This window comes from Schistocerca americana, chromosome 1, assembly GCF_021461395.2.
Source record: "Schistocerca americana isolate TAMUIC-IGC-003095 chromosome 1, iqSchAmer2.1, whole genome shotgun sequence".
NCBI lineage: Eukaryota > Metazoa > Arthropoda > Insecta > Orthoptera > Acrididae > Schistocerca > Schistocerca americana.
In genome coordinates, this window is record NC_060119.1 from 752,628,299 (window position 1) to 752,653,457 (window position 25,159).

Genomic DNA, 25,159 nt, shown 5'->3' on the forward strand with positions numbered 1-25,159 from the left:
ATCAGTGGTCAGGCAAAATTCCTTAGACATATCAGGATGTTGTACTAACTGTGAATTTAGAAGAGTGTGTTTGATTGCATCAGATGCTGCTTGAATTTTTTTGACCAGAGCCACATAGTATTTTTCCTCAGTAATTTGAGTAAAGCATAATTGTTCAATAATACATTGAGCACAGTACTGATTATTCAAACTCATGTCCTCTGCGTAGAGGGGGAAGCGGCTGTCCATATACAATACCTCTACACCCAAAAATCTAACTTCAACACATTGGCAAAATTTGCCATGCCCTACATTACTTCTTATTGGGAATAAGACACCTCTTTCCCACATTCATATAACAAACATATACTACAAGAGATATCGATAAGTGCATTCCTCTCTTTTAGGAATCCTATTCCCCAAATGCAGCTCACCAATATATTTCCCATGACAAAGAACTTACTTATTATGGCTCTACTTCCTGTCCGAACAACCACATGAGTCTGCATGCAGACATTCTTAAAATTAGCTCCTAATATTCTACAGTTTCAGACAAGGAGAGTATCAGGTGTAGATGACACTCAATTTTTTTGAATTAATTCAAAAGATGTGACATTCGTAGCTGCCCCTGCATCAGTTATCACAGTGGAAGGTATGCCATCCAAAGTGGCATAAAATAAAGCTTGGACGACATCATTATTCTGCTTTCTGCACATTGCAGGTTCCATTCATTGTTTGTCCTAGATATCTTTACCATCATTATATGGTCACTTGACTTGCTTCCTACTCTTACTGCAACCATCAAACAAGGGCAAAATGGGATCGCACTTAATTTGATGCAGCTGAGATGCTAGGTCAATTCTCGTCTATGATTTCAATTGGTCTTACAATTGGGTGTTACCACCAGTTTTACTCCATCACATTGTTAAATGCAGGGGCACTTTATTACTGTCTTATTACAAACTGTTTGTATCGTATTTCCAATGTTTGGATGCCAATTATTCCACTGACTATTATTCCAGAGATGTTGTGGGTTATTTCCATTCTGAAAATACCCAGGGCTGTACCTTGCAACATTTGTGTACACTTGTTGAAAGATGGCAAGTTTACACTATCATTTGGCCAGTTATTTGTACCATTTCAATGAAGCAGCACTGTGCTGTTGTTTCTTCCATTACCATTTCTATTACAGTTACAGTAGTGATTTTTACCATTTACAACAGACACACTATTACTGTTACCATTGTATGACTTGGTCTCTTCATGTGAGAGGTCAAAACAATCAAAGATTGATGTGAGAAGATCCATGTCAGTGTTGTGTATGTGTATCAGCTTTTGCTTAATATGAACAGGGTGTTTGGGTGTTATAAGCCATATCACCTCATGTTGTGACATAGGTTCATACCAGTAACGAGAAGGTGCTCCTGAATTTTAGTGGGCCAATAATTGAATTGGGAGGCCTTCTATAATTGTGCATAAGAATGACAGGGATCTGCTGTTTCACTGGTCCACAAGGCACCATCTCCTTGACTGTATGTGGGCACAAATTGTATTGTCTAAACAGTATCGACTTATTTGGCATCACACCCCGAAAACTTTTAATAAAAATAGCCAGTTGTGGGTTTCTCTTATCGGGGCGAACATCTGAAATTGTCTATATTTTAGAAGACTCTCCTCAATAAGTATAGAGGATAAACCATTAGCCACCGCACATCACAAAGCGGTTGACTTGCTGGTGGTTACATCTGTTTACATCACGTGTCGCGATGAAACAGTGTACGTTTCAGTGGGTCAAATAGCAGCAGGCATTGCATGTTTGACAGGTCTTAATTTTATTTACATCTTCAGTCCTGTCATCATGCCATTGTGATGATTTAAGTATCATTTACTTCGTTAGATTCGGTCTGTCCTCACAAAGTGTCATTGGTAGTGTGTTGCACTACTATAGGTAGTTCTTTCCATAAGCACTCTCTAAACTGATCATCTTTTTGATTTAACCAGTGAAGGAAGTGAAACATGATATTTTTACTCTTTCCATTGGACTTTGCTGTCTTTCTTACTCAACGGCAAGATTCTATACATGTCCAGCGAGGAGCTAAATGGTTCCTTCTAAAGCTCCCTGAGCTATTTATATTTGATCAACGTGTCTAGAGAGTTTAGTCACAGCCTCTGGCAAATGCTTTCTTAAGTTCAGAAATTTTCATCCTCATGCTCTGATAATTGTTTTTTTAACTGAGAATTAAGTCTTGTTTCTAGTTCAGATGCTACTTGTTCAAAATTTGTGTACCCATTGGAACTTAACTGTGCAGTTACTTTAGTATGCATTTCAGAGGCAGTACACTCAAGGTTCGTGTTCATTTGTATCATTTGCTTTTTAGCAACGCTCTAAATTCAAGCATAGCATCACTTTAAAAAATTTACAAAGCTCGGTAAATGATCCAGGTAAAGGGTAGGACCTGCTTCCGTGGACTCTACCAGTAGTTCAGTTCTGCTTGTCACGTAATTCACCTTTTCCATTCAGAGACCTCATATTTCTTGTTCATCTGCTAACAATTCCACATCGCTGCTCTCAACAGAAACTATTTCTTTAGGCCTTCTGACGTTTACATATTTATTTGATTCAAAATAATTTTTAGATACTTGTGAAAATGGCTAAATACCTTCGCTATTCATTGAAATAAGTTGTAGCACACGACTTACAATTAAACAGTCAACTAAAGCTGTTGAAAGATACGTGCTAAAATTTTGTTATCGCATCGACCATAATCTCGACTGAAAATTCCTGTATTCTGTTTACATAAAAATTTTGAAAAATATCCTGTGCCTCTGTGGTGCATGTTCCATTACATACCATTCCACATCCATACAAAACACACATTGATAAGTGATAGAACAGTAATTCCTTTGCCTTTCATTGTTAGTGCCACATACAAATGCATAATTCATTATCTCAAAAAATTTGAAACAGTTTCCTGTTATCTTCAGGATAAATTTGATCAATATTCTCTCTCTTTTTATTTAATGTTTTCAGAATAATCTCTCTCCTTCAGCTGTTGACCATTAAAAAAGAACATACGTTTTTGAGTACACAGTAATAAAGGACATGAAATTACATACATACATACATACATACATACATAAGGTTTAATTCAGTATGTCGTGTCAGGGTCACTAGTGTAATATGACCTGCTACTACTGTAGTGAATAAGTAGACCCCACCTACCTTACTTAAGTTACTATAGAATGGACAGACCATGTTAAAGAAAAAAAAAATCAAATGAATCTTTGCCTTCAATACAAGTCTAATTGCAATGGCTATAGCAGATATTCCTTCTTTTAAATCAAATACTTTAAATATCAAGGGGGTTTTCAATCAGCTTTCATGTAATTAGAAAATACCAGCTAGGTTGACAGTCTTTATGGAATCGATCTATTTAATAATTGTGTGACCATGTGATTATTGAACAGTATTATTCACATGAAAATCTCGTTTAGTGCAATATTTGGATATCATCTCTTAGTTCTGTTGGTTCAGTTTTTAAAGTGTTAGTGAATAAACTGGAACGAAATGGCACTCAACATTATCAGGTGAAATGAATCAATTCCATTTTAAGGAAGGCCATATTTAACATTACCTGATTATTTCTTTCATTAATTTCTATGAAAGGTAATTTTGAATAAGTTTTTTTGCACAATCTTGGAGTGGATTGTTATTCATTTAAGAGAAAATTACATATAACTCCCGTTTCACCTGTGTGACATCCAGTGTAACAATAACATATGAAAAACAGACATTAAACCATTTATCTACCAAAAAGACAACAATATACTTTCTTTATTATGAGTTACAAAATTGTTGTTCTTAGACTTCCTAATCTTAGTGTTTCTGCTTTTACTTTTCATTGTAGTGTGATGACGGAAAGAAACCATAGTGTGTTATGGTATTTGGGGCTTTCAAAAAAATAAATTAATTAAATAAATAACAACATTACAAATCTTATTTTGCTATTCTTAAACCAAGTGTTAGTGATGATTAACTTATGCTGTGTGCAAAGTTCTACCAGGTGGCTGTCTCTTTCATTCCTTTCTCCCAGTCCATATTTCGCCTGTTATTTTTCCGTCTTTTCCTTTTCCTCCTATCAACTAACAGTCACCCATCACAATTAAATTTTCCTCTCCTTTAACTGTCTGAGTAATTTCTTTTATATTATTACTATACAATTTTTTAAATCTCTTCTTCATCTGCAGAGCTAGTTGGTATACAAACTTTGGATCTATTGTGGTCAGTGTTGGTTTCTTATTTGACTTGGCTACGATAATGTGTTCACTATGGTGTTCATAGCAGCTTACATGCATTCCTATATTCTTATTCATAATGAGATCTAACCTGGTATTACCCTTAGATGATTTTGTATTTATAGCACTGTACCTCCTTCACAAAAAGTTCATCTCATCTTGCCACCGAACTTCGCTAATAACCACTATATTTAACTTTGATCTCTCCAGTTCCCTGTACGATGTGGTATGGTATATAAAAATGACATGGGTTAAATGAAAGCATACTGTTTGTATTCTGTACCTTGTATTTCAGTTATTTTTAATTGCTGCTATTACAGATGGGGTCCCAACTCAAGAAGTTCTAGTCCCAAAAACGAAAGAAAATCAACAGAAAGAAAATTAGACTTTGAAAGCCTCATAAGTTCCAAGAGTCCAAAAAAGTCTCCTCCGACTACTAGAAGTAATTCACCGCTTGCAAAAAATACCTCTGAAAGTGTAAAAAAATCACCAAGTCCAAGGAGGTCTGTGTCAAGGTAATATTATGTAGAATATATGAGAGTGTAATTTTCCATAACATGTTTTATCATCAACATTAAAGCTTTAGAACAGATGTATACTTGTTCCTACCCTGGAGCAGTGGGAATAATAGTATGTATAGTAGTAACAGATTTTCTGTGATATAAAACCAGTCATAAAATTGAGGGAACCTTTTAGAAACTCGAGAAAAGCAAGTATCAACAGAAATGGAGAAACTTTTTATATTGGCTACATTTTTGAATTAGTGGCTATCATTATAACCTGAAATCCTGTATTTGTGACAAAGGATAATGCCCGCCAAAATTAAGAGGGGTACATGATAAGGTAGCACTTTGTTGACGGATTATTCTGCTATTGCTTCAGCTTTTATATTGGAGGATTGGATTCAAATTGCAGCCCTATTTCCCTGAATTTATTAAGGTAAATGCAAAAATCGTTCCTTTGAAAAGGGCATGGCCGATTTCCTCCCCCCATCCTTTTCCACTCTTGAGTTGTGGTCCATATCTAGTGGCATTTTTGGTAATGAGATATTGAGCTGTAGTGTTCCTGTCTATCTTCCAACTGCAGTTCATTGTGGCATGGACCAGACAAGAGGTGATGTCAAATGATCCCGGCCACAACAATCCATGAAGGTTGCTCAGATTTTGTGGGTGTTTGATTGCTCTTTATATTTCTTTTTGATATAGTCACTATTTTAAAACCAGTGGAATGCATACATTGTTATGTTGTAAACCAAAGCTAATAATGCAGACAACAAATTTTGTTTGTTCAGCATTTGGAGATGGTCGTTCTGATTCATGATACTTATCACTTTAAGCTAAGGATCAGATTCCATAGCTTTAGAATATTATTGGATATTATGCAACCTGTTGTTTCATCCCTTTATGCATAGCCTTACTGAAAGGTTGCATAATACACAAGAGCTACAGGATGCCACACTTCATTCTCAAAGAAGCAATAATATGATTCATATGACTATATTACGTATTTCTGATACTTCATGGTCCCATGAAGTGTAGTTGTCAGTTTGTGGGATGAATTAGCAGGGTATCTTGAGTACACTTCTGAGCAAAATATCTGAGATATTTTTCAAAATGGCCCCTGAAGAACCAACAATGGGATTTGGCATTGAGGGCGTTTGTAGACACAAGCTTTGATATGCATAGGTGGTTCCAGTCAGTCATAGTAATCTTTTGGTCGCAAATCTGAAATGAATTTCTTGTAAACCAAGAAGTTGAAGCCTGCTAGTTAACCATATGGAAATTTACTTCCAGGGCTCTCTTTATTTTAACTTTTATCAGAAAACATATCTATTTGCATTATTTGATGTATTTACTCACTGTTGAAGATTTGCTTGTAAAGTGTTTTAATGTTAATCAACAGAAATTGTTTTTTATTCCAGGCAGAGCTCTAGTCCCAGCAGAAGAATTTCATCAAGTCCAGTTGCACAACAGCCTTCTGTATGTCCTACGAACATTTCACCAAATTCAGGGCCTGTTGGAAACCCAGAAACAAATTCTGTATGCCTGTCCAAGTCCTCAAGCCCAAGGTGTTTATCGAGATTTCAATCATGAACTTAAATGTCTTTTTTTTTTTTTTTTTTTTTTTTTTTAATCAGATCTCTCTCCATGGTGAACATTGTTCCACATAATTTCTATATGTTGGGATAGAAAAGACTGAAAAATCTACAAATTGATTATTAAATAATTTAATTACACCTTAGTGGATTATTTAAATACAGTAAAGGAAACTCCTAAGTGGAGTATAACTAAAGGAGGGAATAAAAATAACAAATCTCATTATTGTTGAAGTGTTAAGCAATCAGAAAGCAAATAAACAAGACTGTTAACATTGCTGAGCTTTCAGAGAAAAACAGACTACAGATACACCTGTGTGACGACCGTTTCCTTGCTGCCTATACTGCAACACAGGTAGGGGCAGAGATATAGAGTGGCACTATGGCATGGAGTAGTGGAGTAATGGTTTGTGAAGGGGAGACAGAACAGAGGAAGAGGGAGGCTGAGGAGAAGAGGGCATGAACGGGGTTTTAGTAAGATGGGGTAGTGGAGGTTGAACGCAGGATGATTACAGGATCAAACAGTGTGTTTCAAAAACTATTCCCATCTACATCATTGAGAGCAGCTGATGTGTGAGCAGGTTCCATATGGTATGGTCGTGAAGCAACCAGTGACATTGAGTGTCGCTCATTCAGTTGGATGGCTGGTCTGTTGTAAGGCTTGCAAAATTCACTACAGAAGTTACAGTAGAGCCACATAATTATAGGAGGTTTCACAGCTGGCCCTTCCACTGACAGGATAGGATAAGATAGGATATGCCTGTGACAGGACTGGAGTAGGATAGCTGCATTGGATAGATCCTGTACCTCCACAGGAGCACAACCCATGTGGCAAGGGGTTGGGTGCAGGTGTGGCATAAGGGGCATATGTGGATGTGGCAAATAAAAACTTTGTACACAAAGTTTGAGGGATTAAGCCTCCTTTATGGGTGCCATCTATTCTTTCACAGTGAACTTCTGATTCTCAGATAGCACTAATCCCTGTCCCCCACTAACTTGATACAGAAACAAATCTCTGTTCTTAGACATCTGTGCAGCACCTAAGATCCCAGCTCAAAATACTGCCTCTATGCAACCCAGACTACTGACACACTATCTCTTGGATTGGAACCCTTACCCTCTGGCATCTGGATTACTATTCCAGCCACTGTTCTCAAATATTTTCCATTACACTTAAAGCTTACTCTCACTTCAGAGTACTGCCGCCCAACAATACCAATCCTTCCCCCAGAAACCCTCTTATCTACCCTTCATAGTGCCCAGGCCCTACCTTGCTGACCTTTTCCATCAGCCAATTTGCCCAAAACTTGCTCTCAGCATCTCACAAAATCCAGAACCCAAATAAAAGCAAAACACTGTTGTCAGCCTGTCTACTAAAAATCTAAATTCATAAAAATTTCAGTTTACCCAAAGACCTAACTTTCAGCCCCATACCCAAATTTAATCATGCAGATTTTCTCAAGGACCTACTATTTTTCTCCAAATCCCTGCAGTGGAAACACTTTTTTGCCACCAACCAAGGCCAACCAAACTCCAACATCGAATTTGCCCACTCCAAGGTAACACTGTTCAGCCATGACCCACCCCCACTCCCATCTCATCATCCCTAGTTACCTGGCAGGAATTCCACAACTCCAACTTGGCCCCACCCTCCTTTCCTATGTTACTTCCCAATAACACAAACCTCTCAACACAGGAAATAACAGGCACCCACAAACTTAAGACTGACCTCAGTTAGATTCCCAAATTACCTTAGATTACCAAATTACCTGGTTGACGTTCATTGATGATATCCTAATGATCTAGCCTCAGGCCCATTACACACTGTTCTCATTCCTCTACAGAGTCAGCACTGTCCCTCCCACCTGCTTAACCTGGTCCTACTCAGACCAGCATGGCATCTTTCTGGATGTTAACTTCTACATATCCACTGACTCCATATAAACATCTGTCAATATCAGTCCCAGTGACTCAAGAGTACCTGCATTTTAATATTTTCCATCCCTTCCACACTAAAAAGTTACTCCTACACAGTCTGGCTACCCATGGTTGCCCAATCTTCATGCCTGGAAATAAGGAAAACCTTACCCACGAATATTCCCACCCTTACCTAGGTGCTATTCTGACATTCATCCTGTCTATGAAATATCAGCCCATCCTTATGCCACACCATCTTACAGCCATTGCAGCCAACTCTAGTCTGCCACAGGCAAATCCTATTCAGTGAGAGTGAGGGGTACCTCTGAAAATAGCTCCATCACACACCATCCCTGCAGTAACTTCTACACAGCATTGTATGTGAGTATGACCACCAACCAGTTGTTGATCCAAATAGACAACCCAGTGGTAGAATAGGCTTCATTGTCTGCTTCACATTCCGTGCCATCTGGATCCTTACCTCCAATACTAGCATATCAGACTTACATAGATGGGTATTGTCCTTGCAACACATAATTTGATCCTGTAAGTCTACTGGACTCAATCTTCACTAGCCTCTGACCCAAACCTGTCTCCACCTCATCTTGCAAGACCCCAAATTCACTCATCCTGCACTCAACCCTCTTCTGTACAGTCTCCTTCAATGTATTCCTTATCTTCCTCTCCCATTCCAATCCTCCATATATTTGTGCACTGCACACAACTCTCCCTGTCCCCACCAGAGCAAGCTCACCTGTGCATTATCTTACCCTGTGCACTTGTTGCCTCTCCCTCCAAGCCATCAGGCAGCGTCCCCCAATACCCCTTCCTTCTCCTTGTGTTTAATATATTACAGTTACATATAATTTGTTATGTTAATGGTGGATTTCCAGTACATCTTACAATTTCTTGATTATATATAATCACTATGAACAACACACTTTATTATTCTAATGCTGGGGATGTTAATAATAGGCAATCATTTGTCACTTGTGTAAGTTTCACGGAGTTCATCATTGGAATTAAATAACTAACTGGACAAGAGATTAACATCGTAGACATGTAACCAATTAAAAAATTATGCATACCATTTCTTCTTCTGGTAGCAGTTGCTGGTGTGCACCTGTGAAATCAGTCGATTATTGCAGTTACTGTGGCTTGGTGCCTTCGTATATTGTGATAGTAGGCTGTCGATAAATGTTTGTGACACTTGTTGGTAGAGAAATTCCCAGTTTGATGATTGCCTTGTAAAGTTCAACCTGCTGACCAGAAGGTGCTTTAGCTCTGCTACTTATGAGGGGTGGTCTTTGCAATGTGGAGAGGTTAAAACTTTTTGTGAAGATGTGCATGATAGCTCCTGTGTCCATTTTGCATTCTTAAGATTGATATCATCCTCAGAGTTTTAACTGTGAGTACTATGTTCTTTCAGGAATGCATTGTTGAATCTGTGCAAAGTGTAATGTTTTGTCATCTGACAGGTTACTGACAATTGGTATGAATTATCAAAAATGCTTCTTTAGTTGTAGTGGCTATGATGTCTGTGGAATTTGATATACTGATAAATTAGCTCTTATACATTGATGAGGTAATGGTATGTTTTAAAGTTCCAGCATTAATATATTCTAGTTTTTTAAGGGCACCCTGCAAATTTGTTGTCAGAATATCATTAATATTACGCAAGACTGTTTTGCTGCTAGAACCTCAGCCTTGAAGCAACTCATTTCAGGTGGAAACTTGTACATAGCTCAGGTTTCCATAGTAGGACAGAAGTATACAAATCCTGTTCTTTACATGAGTGAGTGATATCTGTTAGTGTACTTTGGGATAGTTGTCAGGCACTCCATCAAGATGTGCTATGTGATATTTAGTTTCTTGATGATGGTAGAGAAGAAGTGTCTTGACTGATACCTTACATATGGTTTCTAGTTGACAGTTTCATACTCGGATCTGAAAATCTGAGGTGTCACATCATTCAGTATGAGTGGACTGATATATCGTAGTTGACTGTAATCGAATGCTAATAAAATTAGTAAAAAACTGTCTTGTCACGTGGTCAGTTATTAAAAATATGACTGGTGTCGACCTCTTAGTAGTAGGTCCTCTGCAGATAATGCACGATCCAGCTGATGGTAGTGATGCTTGGAACAGCTGTGGTGACCCACGTCACAAAACTTTTGCAGCTGGGGTTAGCACAGCTATTCCAAGCATCATCATCATCATCATCATCGTTGGACAGGTAGTGCATTATCTGAAGACGGCCTTCTGCAAGATGCCGAAACCATTTGTGTTTTTAATAAATAACTGTGCAGTCAAGGTTGTATTTTACTAATTTTACTTACATGACAGATCACTGTTAAACTCCAATAATGTTGTCTAAAATTATGGAGGTTGATAGATGCTTTTCTTTGCCACACAGGTATCCAAGGCCCTGATAATTTCTTCGAATAATCAAATTCTTTGCTGCTCTGCGAAGTATAAATTTTTGAGCTAATAGAAGCCTATGAATTTTCAACAGCATGAGTAGTTATCTTTACTTCTTCCTTGATGTGGTGTGTGAAAAATTTTAGTGGATGTAGTACTCGTGAAGTTTGTGAAAATGCTTTGCGAGTTATCCTTTTCAGTACATGTGTATTTCTCAAAAATATGTCACTATTAAATAGTATTAAAAACTTAAAATCTACGATTAGACACTTCTCAACATCAGAATTATTTACTTATAACTTGTTCTTGCAAAAGAAGTGGATTCCATAGTTCTTTTACAAAGTTCTTCATAAATTCTTCACTGTGATAGGAGCAATTGTTTTGTATCCTTATGAATTGTGATGTCACCCATAATTGCTTCTCCTTTGAATACAGTATTGACAAACAAACCTCCAGTAAGCCATGGGCAGCCACGTAGCACCATCATATACCAACTTATTCATAGGCTACAGAGGAACAATTCCTACTACAGAGAATTGCAAATCTCTCTCCTGGTTGAGATTTGTTAACGACATTTTCGTGTTCTGGATATAGGGTGAGGACAAGCTATCCACATTCCTCCAGAGCCTCAGCACCTTCTCTCCCATTCCCTTCACCCAGTCCTCCTGAGTGCAAGAAGTCACCTTCCTTGATGATGACAGTCACCTCACAATGGCTCTGTCAGGACATTCATCTACATCAGACCTACCAGCCAGGAATAATACCTCAATTTTTAAAGCTGCTACCCTATCCTGTTCCTGCACTTGCAGTGACAAGCAGTCCCTCTCCAAATTTGCAGATGATATTGCTGAGGCCTGTGTTGACTGAAAGTACCCTTCCCACCTTATCCAGAAACAGATCTCCCATGCCTTGTTTCTGTAGTCACCCACCGTTCTTCACATACCAACTGATCAGTCACAAAGCAGTGCCCTCTTAATGACTGACCACTCACGACTGGAGCAACTGAATCATGTTCTCCACCCAGGTTTCGACTACTTCTCATCACATACAGAAATCAAAAATATACTCACCACTATCCTTTCCATCCCTCCCACTATTGTAGTCTACCACCCACCCAGCCTACTCAGCATCCTTGTGTGTCCCTATTCTACCCGTGCTAGTGACATCTTGCCCCATTGCTCATGTCCCTATAAAAGACATAGAGAGCAAGACCTGTCCCATATGTCTGGACACTACCACCCACTGCAGTCCTGTCACGGGCATTTTCTACAGTATCAAAGGCAAGGCCATCTGCAAAAGCAGCCAAGTAGTCTACCAACTTAGCTGCAGCCACTGTGCGGCATTATATTTGCGCATGACAACTGAAAGCTTTCTTTCTGTCAAACTGTGGCCAAAAGACAGCTGCACCACCTCATTGCTGAGTGTGTCATGCAGCACGGTGTGATTGACTTCAGTGACTGCTTCACAGGCCATGCTAAGTGAATTCTTCCCCCCAACATCAGCTTTTCTGAATTGCCCTGGAGGGAACTCTCCCTGCAACATATCCTTTGTTCCTGTAATCATCCTGGTCTCAACCTTACTAGTCCTTGTTCGTCACATGCTTCTATCCCCTTTCCTGCTTCCACTCCAGCCTTACACTCATTTTCTATGCCCCCAATACACCTGCTATAATCCTTTCCCATTCTCTGCTTATCCCCTTCACCAGCGCAGCCTCCCAGTGCCGCCACCATGCGGTCTCCATGGTCACTCAGGTAGCACTACTGCATCTTCTCCCACACTTACCCAGCTATCCCTTGCTCTCTCTCTCTCTCTCTCTCTCTCTCTCTCTCTCTCTCTGTTGTACCTTTCTGTATCCTTGCTACCCACCCAAGCCAAGAATGGTATTGACCCAGTGGTGCCACAGTGCCCAAAGACGACAGTGGCTGTGTGTGTTTATAAATGTGTGTACATATGTTTCTTCATCTGATAATGGACTGTGTCTGATAGCTACACCTACTTGGCGAGTAGCAATCTGTTCTAATCCATATTGTTATTATATATATATATATATATATATATATATATATATATATATATATATATATATATATATATATATATATATAAAAAAAACAAAGATGAGGTGAGGTGACTTACCGAACGAAAGCGCTGGCAGGTCGATTGACACACAAACATACACACAAAATTCAAGCTTTCGCAACAAACTGTTGCCTCATCAGGAAAGAGGGAAGGAGAGGGGAAGACGAAAGGAAGTGGGTTTTAAGGGAGAGGGTAAGGTGTCATTCCAATCCCGGGAGCGGAAAGACTTACCTTAGGGGGAAAAAAGGACAGGTATACACTCGCACACACGCACATATCCACCCACACATACAGACGCAAGCAGACATATTTAAAGACCAAATATGTCTGCTTGTGTCTGTATGTGTGGATGGATATGTGCGTGTGTGCGAGTGTATACCTGTCCTTTTTTGCCCCTAAGGTAAGTCTTTCCGCTCCCGGGATTGGAATGACTCCTCACCCTCTCCCTTAAAACCCACTTCCTTTCGTCTTCCCCTCTCCTTCCCTCTTTCCTGATGAGGCAACAGTTTGTTGCGAAAGCTTGAATTTTGTGTGTATGTTTGTGTGTCTATCGACCTGCCAGCGCTTTCGTTCGGTAAGTCACCTCATCTTTGTTTTTTATATATATATATATATATATATATATATATATATATATATATATAATGTGTGTGTGTGTGTGTGTGTGTGTGTGTGCGAGTGTATACCCGTCCTTTTTTCCCCCTAAGGTAAGTCTTTCCGCTCCCGGGATTGGAATGACTCCTTACCCTCTCCCTTAAAACCCACATCCTTTCGTCTTTTCCTCTCCTTCCCTCTTTCCTGATGAGGCAACAGTTTGTTGCGAAAGCTTGAATTTTGTATGTATGTTTGTGTTTGTTTGTGTGTCTTTCGACCTGCCAGCGCTTTCGTTTGGTAAGTCACATCATCTTTGTTTTTTGATATATCATTTAACTCTAATTGTGTGTGGCAGTGTTATACTCGTACATCAAGTAGCAGATGCCTAAAAAACATTAAATATTGCGTCCAACAGACCAAATGAGGAAAATATTCTAGACTTATTATGCATGTTTCAAAATGGTTGACAATGTGATGCAGTAAATAAGATGGGAGACATATATTTAGTGAAGCAATATGGAATGTCATTTTTTTTAATTATAAGTCTGATGTGTAAAGTTTATTTTAAATTCTGTATACTTACATTTAGATGTATAATTTTTTAATATACATTGATCTGTAAAACTTAAGGACAAGAGTAACTTAAACGTGATACATCACTCTAACATAGATCTATGAAACTTGAACCATACATAGAAGGACATGTTACAGATAACTGAAAGAAATACACAATGAGATAAACGGATAATACTTACACTGAAGTCACCATTATTTATAATGGTCCACGGGATGTTACAAAACATGGGATATGGTTCTTAACACTTGGGAGACAAATACTGAGCATAGCTTGGGCCGTAACTTCTTGTTACAAAGACCACATTGGAGTATAGGTTGGGCCACGATTTTCTCAATGCATGAGCAATCTGTCTCTCGAATGCTGGATTCACTGCATACGAGAACAGTTCATAAACGTCTCACTACTGGTCCCTTGACTGACACTGCCTTTTATTGTCAATGTCTAGAATTATTTCTAAAGAAACATTAGCGAATATAACAGTTGCTGTCGCGAATGGTTGAGATAGTGTGATTACATTGACTTAATTTCGTACATGTATTCACTAGGTTTCACAATTTTTTGTTATTTTTTTAAAAAATTTTTTTTTAATTCTGCTGCAAATCACATCTGTTGGATGAGCAAGAAATATTGGAAACATCTTTTTCTTGGGAGGGTAACTATATTTTCTTAGCACATGCTATTCTTATCAGTAACATACACGCCAGTAACACTTTAAATAATGGCATCAATGGTTGGTTTCATAGACCCAATATCCTTATAAGCGGCTGGTCTCCAAAGTGTTAATAGGATGCACGATCACCATGGCCAGCAATGCATGCTCTGTACTGCGCTACCGTACTAGCCACAAGCTGCCATTCCCCCACCAGTGCAGTCGACAACTGCTGCATGGTCATTGGTGCATGTGGATTTGCTGCAGTAAGTATCCCCACAGCATCACACTTGTGCTCGGTGGGATTTAAGACAGGGGAATGGGCAGGCTAATCCTTTTGCTGAATATCCTGTCATTCCAAGAGCTGCTCCACCTGTGTTATTCAAAGTGGTTGCACGCAGTCATCCGTAAAAGTTAAGCCAGGACTGAATTCACCCTGAAAAGACACACATGGGGGAGGAGTACAGTTGTCACAATAATGTTGACCAGTGAGTTTACCCTCTTCAGCAATTTTCCCATGCAACATTATGACTCTCCACACTGTAACGCCTGAATCATCGAAATGATCATATTGGACAATGTTCCTTGGTGTATATTATATTCCCACCTGTCACCATATGAGAGAATAGCCAGAATCGCTACTCAGACTGAATCTGCTCTCACCTGAAAAGTACACACTCTATCATTCCTCATTGTTCAGTCCTTATGCTCATGGCACCATCACAAATGGGACTGCTGCTGTGCAGGTGTCAGTGGGACACAAGTCCTGATTGTAGGACAAAGAGACCAACGCCATGCAGTTTCCATAGCACTCTGGAGTATAAGAATGCATGCCTTGCTGTCATGTTAAATGTGGCTGCAATTGCACCTGCTGTTTGATGTGGGTCCCTTCTTGCCTGTTATACAATTTAGCAGTCATCTGCTTCAGTAGTTGACCATGTTTGACTACCTCCTCTCCTTCAGGCATCAATGGTTGTTGTTCGGAACACTCCCCATGCATGTGAAACAAAGCTGTGAGTAAAACCAAACTTCTGGACTACAGTCATCACATTCCAGCCTCCTTCCAGTTTACCAACAATTTTTTCCCCATGTGAAGTCATCCAAATGTTGTCTCTAGTCATCCAAATGTTGTCTCTAGGCCATGTTGTAATGAACAACAGCCACCACAGTGCACCGTAACCACTCAGTGATTGACATACGCTGTCTTTTATGAATCCTTCAACTGCTTTGTGTTGTCGGGCTAGCCCCATTTGGCACAATAGTCATACTGACATCATGCCATGTGATGTCTAACTTTTTGTGCACAACTGGAAAACCTCTGGCAAAATGCTCCCACACTTTGATTCCCCACCACCACAACCAAGTAGTTCGTATGTTATATTACATTGCCTATCTTGACTTTGTTTTGCAGAGCACTGTAGTTTGTGCAATGTATTTTACATGTTATTGATTCAAGGAGTCTAAAAGAAAATATAACTGAAAATAATCCACAGCCCAGAGAAGAAGGTACCTCCTGCAGTCAAACCAAGGACCCCATCACCAACATCTGTTGATATGAAGACAAGCAAGCCAGAACCAATGGATATCAGCCCAACACCTGAGACGAAATTGCTGAAGGAAACTCCACATCCAGTTCTTAATGTGAGTGATAAGCAACCTCAGATAAAATCATAACAACTTTTGCAATTACTGCAAATCTAATCAGAATTGAATTCATATTTTTAACAATAATCCACAGTTAATTGATGCTTCTTGTTTCTCTTATGCTCTGCAATGTTAGACATGACACAGGTGTAACTAATTTCACAAAAAGACCGATGTAGTTTTTCTGATTCTTGAAACAAAAATACTAATTTGCTACATAGAATGCAGAAGTCACCCACAAAGAAAGAGGAGAACTGTGACTTCCTAAAATTAAGACATTTATCCACATTGTATGGTTTGGTGATTATTGAAGTAATCTTAAGCAATAATTGATAGAAACTCATTTAGAGGAGGCTCAAAGCTGTTTGGATCTCTCTCTTGAGAATTGAGGTATAAAACTTAAAATATGGCTTAATCCTTTGAGCTCCCTGAAGTCAGTCATCTTGATGATACAGCTGAATACTTGTTAAGTAATATCAATAATATGATACATAAATTTGAAACAAAAGGAATACTGATCTCATATCAATAGTTTTCCTTTTTAATTGAGGGAGCTCTATATGATCGTAAGCTTTTTAACATTTAGACAACTGAATAATTCATATTGACAGGGTCAAATAGAATTAAACTCACATGCTTATATTCTACTTATATTCTAAATACAAACACTCCTTCAATTTACTATGTTTTTGCAGACTGACTTCACAAAGCTTCCACCTGTACCATCACTAGTGATGCAACTGCCCCCAATATGGTCTCAACCACCACCTCCTGGCACTCTACCGGTGCTTGATACTCAGGTACTACCACCACCTCCTGGCACTCTACCAGTGCATGGTACTCAACCACTGCCGTATGGTGTGCAACAACTCCCAGCAGCCACTACTACACAGCATCCATTGCCACTTCAGAGTCAACAGCAGCAGCAGCAGATGCACAACAGTTTCACATATTCGCATCCACAAGTACAGGTAATGCTTGAGACTTAGAAGCAAGAATGTTGCCACTAAGCACTAATATGATTGTGGTTCTTTCCTATTTTCATGTCATTTGGAATCTGATAAGAGACCAGAATCAAAATTCGATTGTTCCTTGTAAGCAATGATTTCCACCATTGTATGAATTATTATATTCAAAGTCACAGAGTCTAATTTCAGAATTCTCCTTAATTCTCTGTAGTGGTTGTTCTGTAGTAGTATTAACTCAATATATAATACTGTTCTGGTGTTCAGTAAGTATTCCATTACAGTTTCTGTAATAATAGAACCTTTCCTACAGATGTTCATATGAGATTTGTTGGTCAGTTTATAAGGCTCTGTAGTAGAATGTAAAACGTAGTTATGCTGGATACTGTAACTAACTTACAGTAGTAAAGTATAAAATTAATTCAGAGCAGAAATGTTATCTGATGCATGCATAATAAGAGTTTGATTCTATATGTCTCGTGCATGCCTGCCACCCTCTGTGAGGCAGACCGCGAAGCCCTCGCAGTCCGCAGTCTCTAATCACACAACGAGGCCCATACAATGGGCTTAAAGTGAATTTGCTACAGCTTGTTTAATAGAAGTGACAAAACCTTATGGTTATGCATCAAGTTTTATAAAGTTGACTTACGACATGGCTTGTTTTAGGCAAACATTTAAATTATAATTTATGTAAGTACTACATGTTGCATCCTGTAGGATGACCATATCTAATATAATTTACTAGTGCATTATAATATTAACTTTTTGCAGGTTCTGAAGAAGACGTTATTACTAACGTTGAAACCTAGGTAAACGATAAAGTTAACCTGCAACTGTAGGCTGTATATTCTTATATAAACAATATCAGTTGCTGAAACTTCCCGAGTTCGAGTCTCGGTCGGGCACACAGTTTTAATCTGCCAGGAAGTTTCATATCAGTGCACACTCCGCTGCAGAGTGAAAATCTCATTCTGAATATCAGTTGCTGTCTCTGCATAAAAATAGTAAAAATTATGAAGTTCAGTAAGTCCATTCCAAATCAGTACATGATAAATCTGTTCAAGAGTTGGTTGCAATAATATGAAAACACGTCAATCTGGAAACTTATTTTATCCAGTCTCTGTACTGTACTCGTGTTGTATTTTTCTTATACTGTGATATTTCTGCAGTTCTGAATTACCAGTACATCATTGATCATTCTGTTTTATTGATCTACCTTCTTGTTTTAAAAGTTTACTTCCACCAAAGGCACATATAACTCCGATCTTTGTGCTTTTATGTAGGACAGTTGCAAAACTTATCAGGGATTATATAAGAAAGAAAAAATATGAGACTATTGAATGAGATGTGAGCTGCATAACCCATTGAGTGCTGTGGCCATTTTAACTTTTTAACACGTTCCCTGTACATAATTTCCGTAGACTATTATGTCCACTGTTACTTTCCCACAGCACTATAAAGGTGGTTGTATATACAATCCTCACCATTATTCTGTTTAATGGAAGCAGATTATATTTCAGTATTGTTAAAAGAAATGCTATATTGTCATACCTATACAGAAAATATTGTGTACGAAGTGACTTCAAAAATTAAGTTACAGGTCATTATGTCAGGCCAAGTTACTTTCACTGAATGCTGCAACACATTTCAAAGTGACAAAGGTACCTGAAACTGTTTTACAAATTTTCACCAAATCTCCGCAAAAAGCTGTCAGACCATTGTACTAATTGTTTAATTCCTCTACAACAGAAATCTGCTCCATGCTTACAGAGACATTCAATGATGTCCTCTCTGTTGGAAAACTTCTTTCCCCCTACATGTTCTTTCTGCATGCCAAAAAGAGGGAAATCACATGGTGCAAGATCTGGAAGCACAGGTCAGCATCAACAATGCCTATGCAGCCTTGTTCAAATTACTTGCACCTTTTCACTGTTGCTGGATGTGACATAGCGTTTTGTCCACATGCTGCCACAATTGCGCTGTGAATCCATCTGCAGTTTATATGTGACATCTACAAGAATTTTACTGTCACGTGTGCTTCAACTTTGAAGTATGTTTCCAGTCGTGCCATCATTTCAATCACTCTTTGTGGTACACCAGTTATCTGTATTGCAACCAGCCTGTGCCTGCAGAATGCTGGAACAAATATTCTCTTCTGACAATATGCCACTTTTGTTGCTCAATGGGCTTAAAGTGTGGGGTGATGTGTGTAATTTACTGTCTGAATTGGTGGGAACAACAGTAAGGTCATTTGGGGACAGAACACACTGTTAGTAACACGTTTAATTGGAGAACATTATTTTTTCCCATTTAGTCTTGCATTTTGTACTTCAGCGTCAGCGTACAAATCTTTTCAAGATAATTCAAAAATTGATATTTGTCTTGTTTCAGAGAAATGACCTGGCTCTATTTGTAGTTGCTTATTTGCCATATGTCAAACTAAGATCTAAAAGTTCCAAATAAAAATAGTCACAAATTTTACAAAGAAGAATTACAGCTCATATATAAATAAAAAAATTAATAACTATTACAAATTCTGTGAAAAAAGGAACAGTGCTTTTATTCTTTCCAGTAGTAATGATAATGGCCTTCAGAATTTGCGACCAGCTGGGCACCCAGCAGTGGCACTGGTATCAGGCAGTATTTGTAGTCGAGGTTATCATTGGTAGATGGCTCTGTTGTTGCTTCAGCTCTCAAGTTTGCAGTGTAAAGTACATGTAATATAACATGACAGTCTTAATTAATACACATAAAGAGATACAAATATGTCCTCTACACAGCTCCTCATAAAAAATTACACTTATTTGACAACTGATGTTCAGATTGGTACAGGAAAAAAAAGGAAAAGAAAAAAAATCTGTGAACCCTAGACCAAAATGGTCTCTCACGTTGCCTTCCCCATTTCCAGTTTCAAAATGTTGAATTATGCCATTACCCATACAGTAAAATAATTATCATTATGCAATGAATACTGATGTCCTCAAAAAAGAGGTGTACTCAGCTGAAAGATATGGACGACACTTGTTACTGGAGGAACATTTCTTCTCTATGCTCTCATAACTTGTAACATCCATTGCCTCAAATTTTTTTCTTTGGGAGTAATATCTTTTATCCTGGAACTTCTACCAAACTCTTTAAACAGTAACTTCCTCTGGTGCATTGTAATTCAGCAATTTGCCAAACCAAAATGTAGATGAGTGGTTACCAGTCCCTTATTTTATATATTTTCCATCCAGGAATTTCCATTATTGTTATAGACCTACCATTGAGAATTATAAGGTGATGGTCCTGTGTTAGTAAAGCTTTGTCCTAGGCCATCTGTATCCATGTTCCCTTCAGTTTGAGCCGTGAGCATTGATATCGCCACTCAGCACCAGAGATGGTTCCAGCTGCAACTAGCGTGTGTTCTGTTCTGTTTCCCTTATCATGCATTTGATGAAGAATATCCAGGTAGCACTGCAAAAATCTTCTGTAATCTAATTTTTACTACTGCTGATTGTAACCTTGTAATGAGTGAGTAATCTGCACTTCTAAGAGTGAAACATCTCCTTTTTCATCAGGTTTATCTGACCAGCTGACAGAGAATCCTCTAAGGTTGATGTCTCTCACTAGTTTGAACCACCTTCCAGAAATGCAAGCTGCAGAAATATGTTGCATTTTGAATTTCCTTAGCAGGCTTTTTCCATGGGTTACAGCTGATTGAACAATCTTGAATATCACCAACCAAAATAATGCATAAAGTTATGGTGCTTAATTTTGTGATGTCCGATTCTTCTCTGGTAAAGAACTGCCCCCTGATCGCTAATATCAGGCTGTGATTGTTATCTATTAGTTGACTGCTGGTACCATTTGCTACAAAGTCACAGGAATGACCTCGAGGGCAATAGTGATAATAGTGATGTATCTCTGTAGGCCTTCTGATGCATCCTGAAAGGGGGGGGGGGGGGGGGGCCCACAGTGTTCAGACATCTTGGGACTATAAACTGCTAAAACCTACTAAGCTGTCTGTTGAATGGTCTCCAAATTGACTGTCGAAAATTTTTCTCTCTTGAATCAGATTGTCATTTGTTACTGACTGTGTTACTCACTTCTGGGATGTGATTTAACTAAAAAGCCCTCTCTGTACATGTTTCTTTGTGTGTAGGATGAGGACCAGAGGTGGGGGGGAGGGGGGAGGGCTGATATTGAAGCATCAGTGGAAAAACAGGAGTGCTCATGCTAATGACTAGATTGATAAAGTGAAGGGAATGAATTGATGAATTGTAAATCTGTATCATGAATGTATCTTACTGAGCGCAAGAATTGTATACATGTCCATGATTGTTGTCAACCTGAGCAGCTCCTGCCAGACCTGTGTAAGTATTTTCACTAAGTGTGACATTGGCATCTTTGATATGTTGTTGAATATAGCAAACTTGTTCTCTGTATGCTTCTTAATTGGAGCAGGGCAGTTCTTATCCACAGTGAGTTGGTTTTTCCGCAATGCAAACACTTTAAAAGAGCAGCTACTTAGCTGGCTGGCAGATGTCTTCTGCCATACTTGCTGCTCCACATGTGGCTTTGGCTCTGGTTACTTAGATGCTAGAATTTGAGGTATTTATAAAATTATTAAACAGGGTGACTACCTGGCTGCAACATGCATCTAGTTCTGTGCACATAAAGTGCTTGGGAATCAGCAGTGAATCGAGTGTTAGATAATGTGTTTATAGTTTAATAGGAGTTGGTTTCCATTCACTGATAATTTTATTGATGAATGTCTCCACATTAATTACTTTAACAGACAAGACAGGTTTGGAAAATATTTCCTGCTTGTTAAATTCTAAAGCTACTCACTGAATAATGCCTTAATGTAAGTCATATGAAAGCTGCTTAACTGTGCTTAATCACTGACTGGTTTGAGTGTATTTGTTACTTCCACCTTCATCCTATTTTTCTATGACAGAAGTATTATTAATAATGTTGCCTTTAGTTTTAGGATGAGCCAAGTGTATTATTTTTTCGACTTTCAGTGCATATATTTCAGAAACAATATCCACTTTACTGTCAATAAAAAGATAAAATGGTTTTCAACTAAAGTATATTTGATAGTTTTTAACTAGAGCATATCTTTAATGAGAGGTCTTACTAACAGCAGTACTGTCATTTTTCCCTTCAGTTTATATCAACTTCTTCCGAGGCAAAACACCGTCTGCTGTAATTTTAGCTAGACTTTGCTGTAGCAACTTTTTTCTCACTGCTCAACCTCCATGTTGACTATGTCCTTACAAATACCATTCAGTGTAAAGCCATTGCACCTCCTGCAGTTATAGTACCTTGATAATGACCATACTGAGAGAGACAGGAGCATCATATCCTCGACAGTGCAAGCTACTACTGATGTGGATCACAGAGCGCATGGGTAACAGCACATACTTAGTGCTTCAGCAACTGGATGGATGAACTACACTACACTATGTAAGCAAGGGATTGTTCGTTACACGAGGAGAAAATAGTTCAGGAACTAGCCACGTTTAAGTGAAATAGGTCTATACAATATGAGCAGATGTTTGTTTATGGTTTCTTTCTCCTTGATGAAACTTTATTTCATCAAAGTTAATTTATTAGATTAGTAAAAGGTGTGGGTAATTATGGGATTTGTGAACTGATACGAATTCCTTTTCATCCACTTATCAACACAGTGGCAAATGTGCGTGTTGGAACATTAGTTAAGTGCAAGATCATAATTTTTGCACACCATTCCTGGACACTTAATGCTTCATCTTACTATGTCCAGTAATGTTATTTAATAAGAGCTGCTAACTGTTTTACTCTTTTCTAAATATCAAATGATGATCCTATGCAAACCTGAAAAAAACAGTATGTTTTACTTTTCCCTGTGACAAAATAGCTTTTGCTCCTTTTTTTGTGCTTTTTCATCCTCACTAATCGATTGTTGGCCTGCAGTTTTCATGTAGTCATATAGCAATGCTAGCTGCCCTAATTATGATTATGTTTCAACTTCTCTAAACACCATTTGAAATGTCTTCCCTTAAGTGTTTACTGTATTTACATAATGTGTGACAACAGTAACACTGGATTGCTGCTGTCAAACTACTTCATTTTGCATCTATTAGAAGGGTTTGTTCAAAATTACTAAAAAAATCAGACTTATCAGTACTTATGTTAATAAAACAAAATTTTCTGCCACTCTGTATAGACCGTACTGTTCATTAAAATGTGCAATGTTTTGTTGTTGTTGTTGTTTTTTTTTTCTTCATTATCATTGTTTTGCTAAATCTTGACTTCTGTTTCAGGGCATATATCAAAATGGGTCACCTGGTTTTATTTTACCTAACTATTCTCAGAATAACAATCAAAACAGTTATCAGCAGCAGCCTTTGTATGGTCAATCCAGACCTGCCATTGGATGTCAGACTTTTACAACATTTCCACAGGTTTCAACAAATTCTAGTAATCCAGTGGGTCATTCTACTCAATTCCAGGTCAGTATACAACTTCATCTGAAATTCCCTTACATTTGTTAAGAATTGTGTTGTTGTGGTGGTCTTCAGTTCAGAGACCGGTTTGATGCAGCTCTCCATGCTGCTCTATCCTGTGCAAGCGTCTTCAACTCCAAATAACCACTGCAACCTACATCCTTCTGGATCTGCTTAGTGTATTCATCTCCTGGTCTCCCTCTAAGATTTTTACCCTCCACGCTTCCTTCCAATACTAAAGTGGTGATCTCTTGATGCCTCAGAATGTGTCCTACCAACTGATTTCTTCTTCTACTCAAGTTGTGTCACAAATTCCTCTTCTTCCCAATTCTATTCAGTACCCGCTCATTAGTTGCGTGATTTGCCTATCTAATCTTCAGCATTCTTCTGTAGCACCACATTTCGAAAGCTCCTATTCTTTTCTTGTCTACACTGTTTATCGTCCATGTTTCACTTCTGTACATGGCTACACTCCTTAGAAATACTTTCAGAAAAGACTTCTTGACACTTAAATCTATACTTGATGTTAACAAATTTCTCTTCTTCAGAAACACTTTCCTTGCCATTGCCAGTCCACATTTGATATATTCTTTACTTTGACCATCATCAGTCATTTTTATCCCCAAATAGCAATATTCTTTTACTACTTTAAGTGTCTCTTTTCCCAATATAATTCCTTCAGCATCACCTGATTTAATTTGACTATGTTCCATTATCCTAGTTTTACTTTTGGTGATGTTCATCTTATACCCTCCTTTCAAGATATTGCCCATTCCTTTTAGCTGCCCTTCCAGCTCATTTGCTGTCTCTGACAGAATTACAATGTTGTCAGCAACCCTCAAAGTTTGTTAAGAACTATGACTTAAAAGAAACATGAAATTTACCAGTTGTAATTGGTGTCTACTATGTACTCCAGCAGATTTATGTTCATTTCAGTGACATGGACACATCAAAAATTAAATTTAAGGTAACTTTTTGTTCTTTAGTGATTCGTCATCATGTGTACAGAACTGCAGGGATGATCACCTGTGTTTCATTATATACTGTTTTTGGACAATTCACAAGCTGTTTTGTTGATGGTAGTTAATTCATGATTGATTTCCACAATATAGTTTCATTTTCAGGCGTGCTTTTGGAAGTCCAACTTGGCTGAAACACTGAAGTACATAAAATAATCTAAAATTTATCCACATCAAAAATCAGTAGTGCTGCTGTAAGAATAACATATGCCAGTTCTTTTGTGTACCCATTATGAAGGCCAAAATGCAGTTGGGTCACTTAATGTACTTCAAAATTTCAGTTGAAATGGACAGTCACTAGTGCATCTGAAGATGATGTTGTATAATTTCAAAATCAATTGTGTGAACTAAAATTTAGTACCGCCTAGAACACAACTGAATGGATTATCCAGTAACAGGACATTGGGACTTACTTTGCTTTGAGAAAGAGCTGTGGTTTTGCAAACCT

The 25,159-nt window shown here is 38.2% G+C and overlaps 1 protein-coding gene across 1 annotated transcript in view; it reads left to right on the forward strand.

Annotated features, from left to right (window-relative positions):
- LOC124611132 overlaps positions 1-25,159 on the forward strand; it is a 236,098-nt gene that overhangs the window by 165,418 nt on the left and 45,521 nt on the right. The window contains exons 8-12 of the mRNA XM_047140217.1: positions 4,596-4,790; positions 6,197-6,343; positions 16,101-16,248; positions 16,947-17,222; positions 23,510-23,698. Of these exons, the coding sequence (XP_046996173.1) occupies positions 4,596-4,790; positions 6,197-6,343; positions 16,101-16,248; positions 16,947-17,222; positions 23,510-23,698 (955 nt within the window). The remainder of the gene's footprint in view (positions 1-4,595; positions 4,791-6,196; positions 6,344-16,100; positions 16,249-16,946; positions 17,223-23,509; positions 23,699-25,159) is intronic.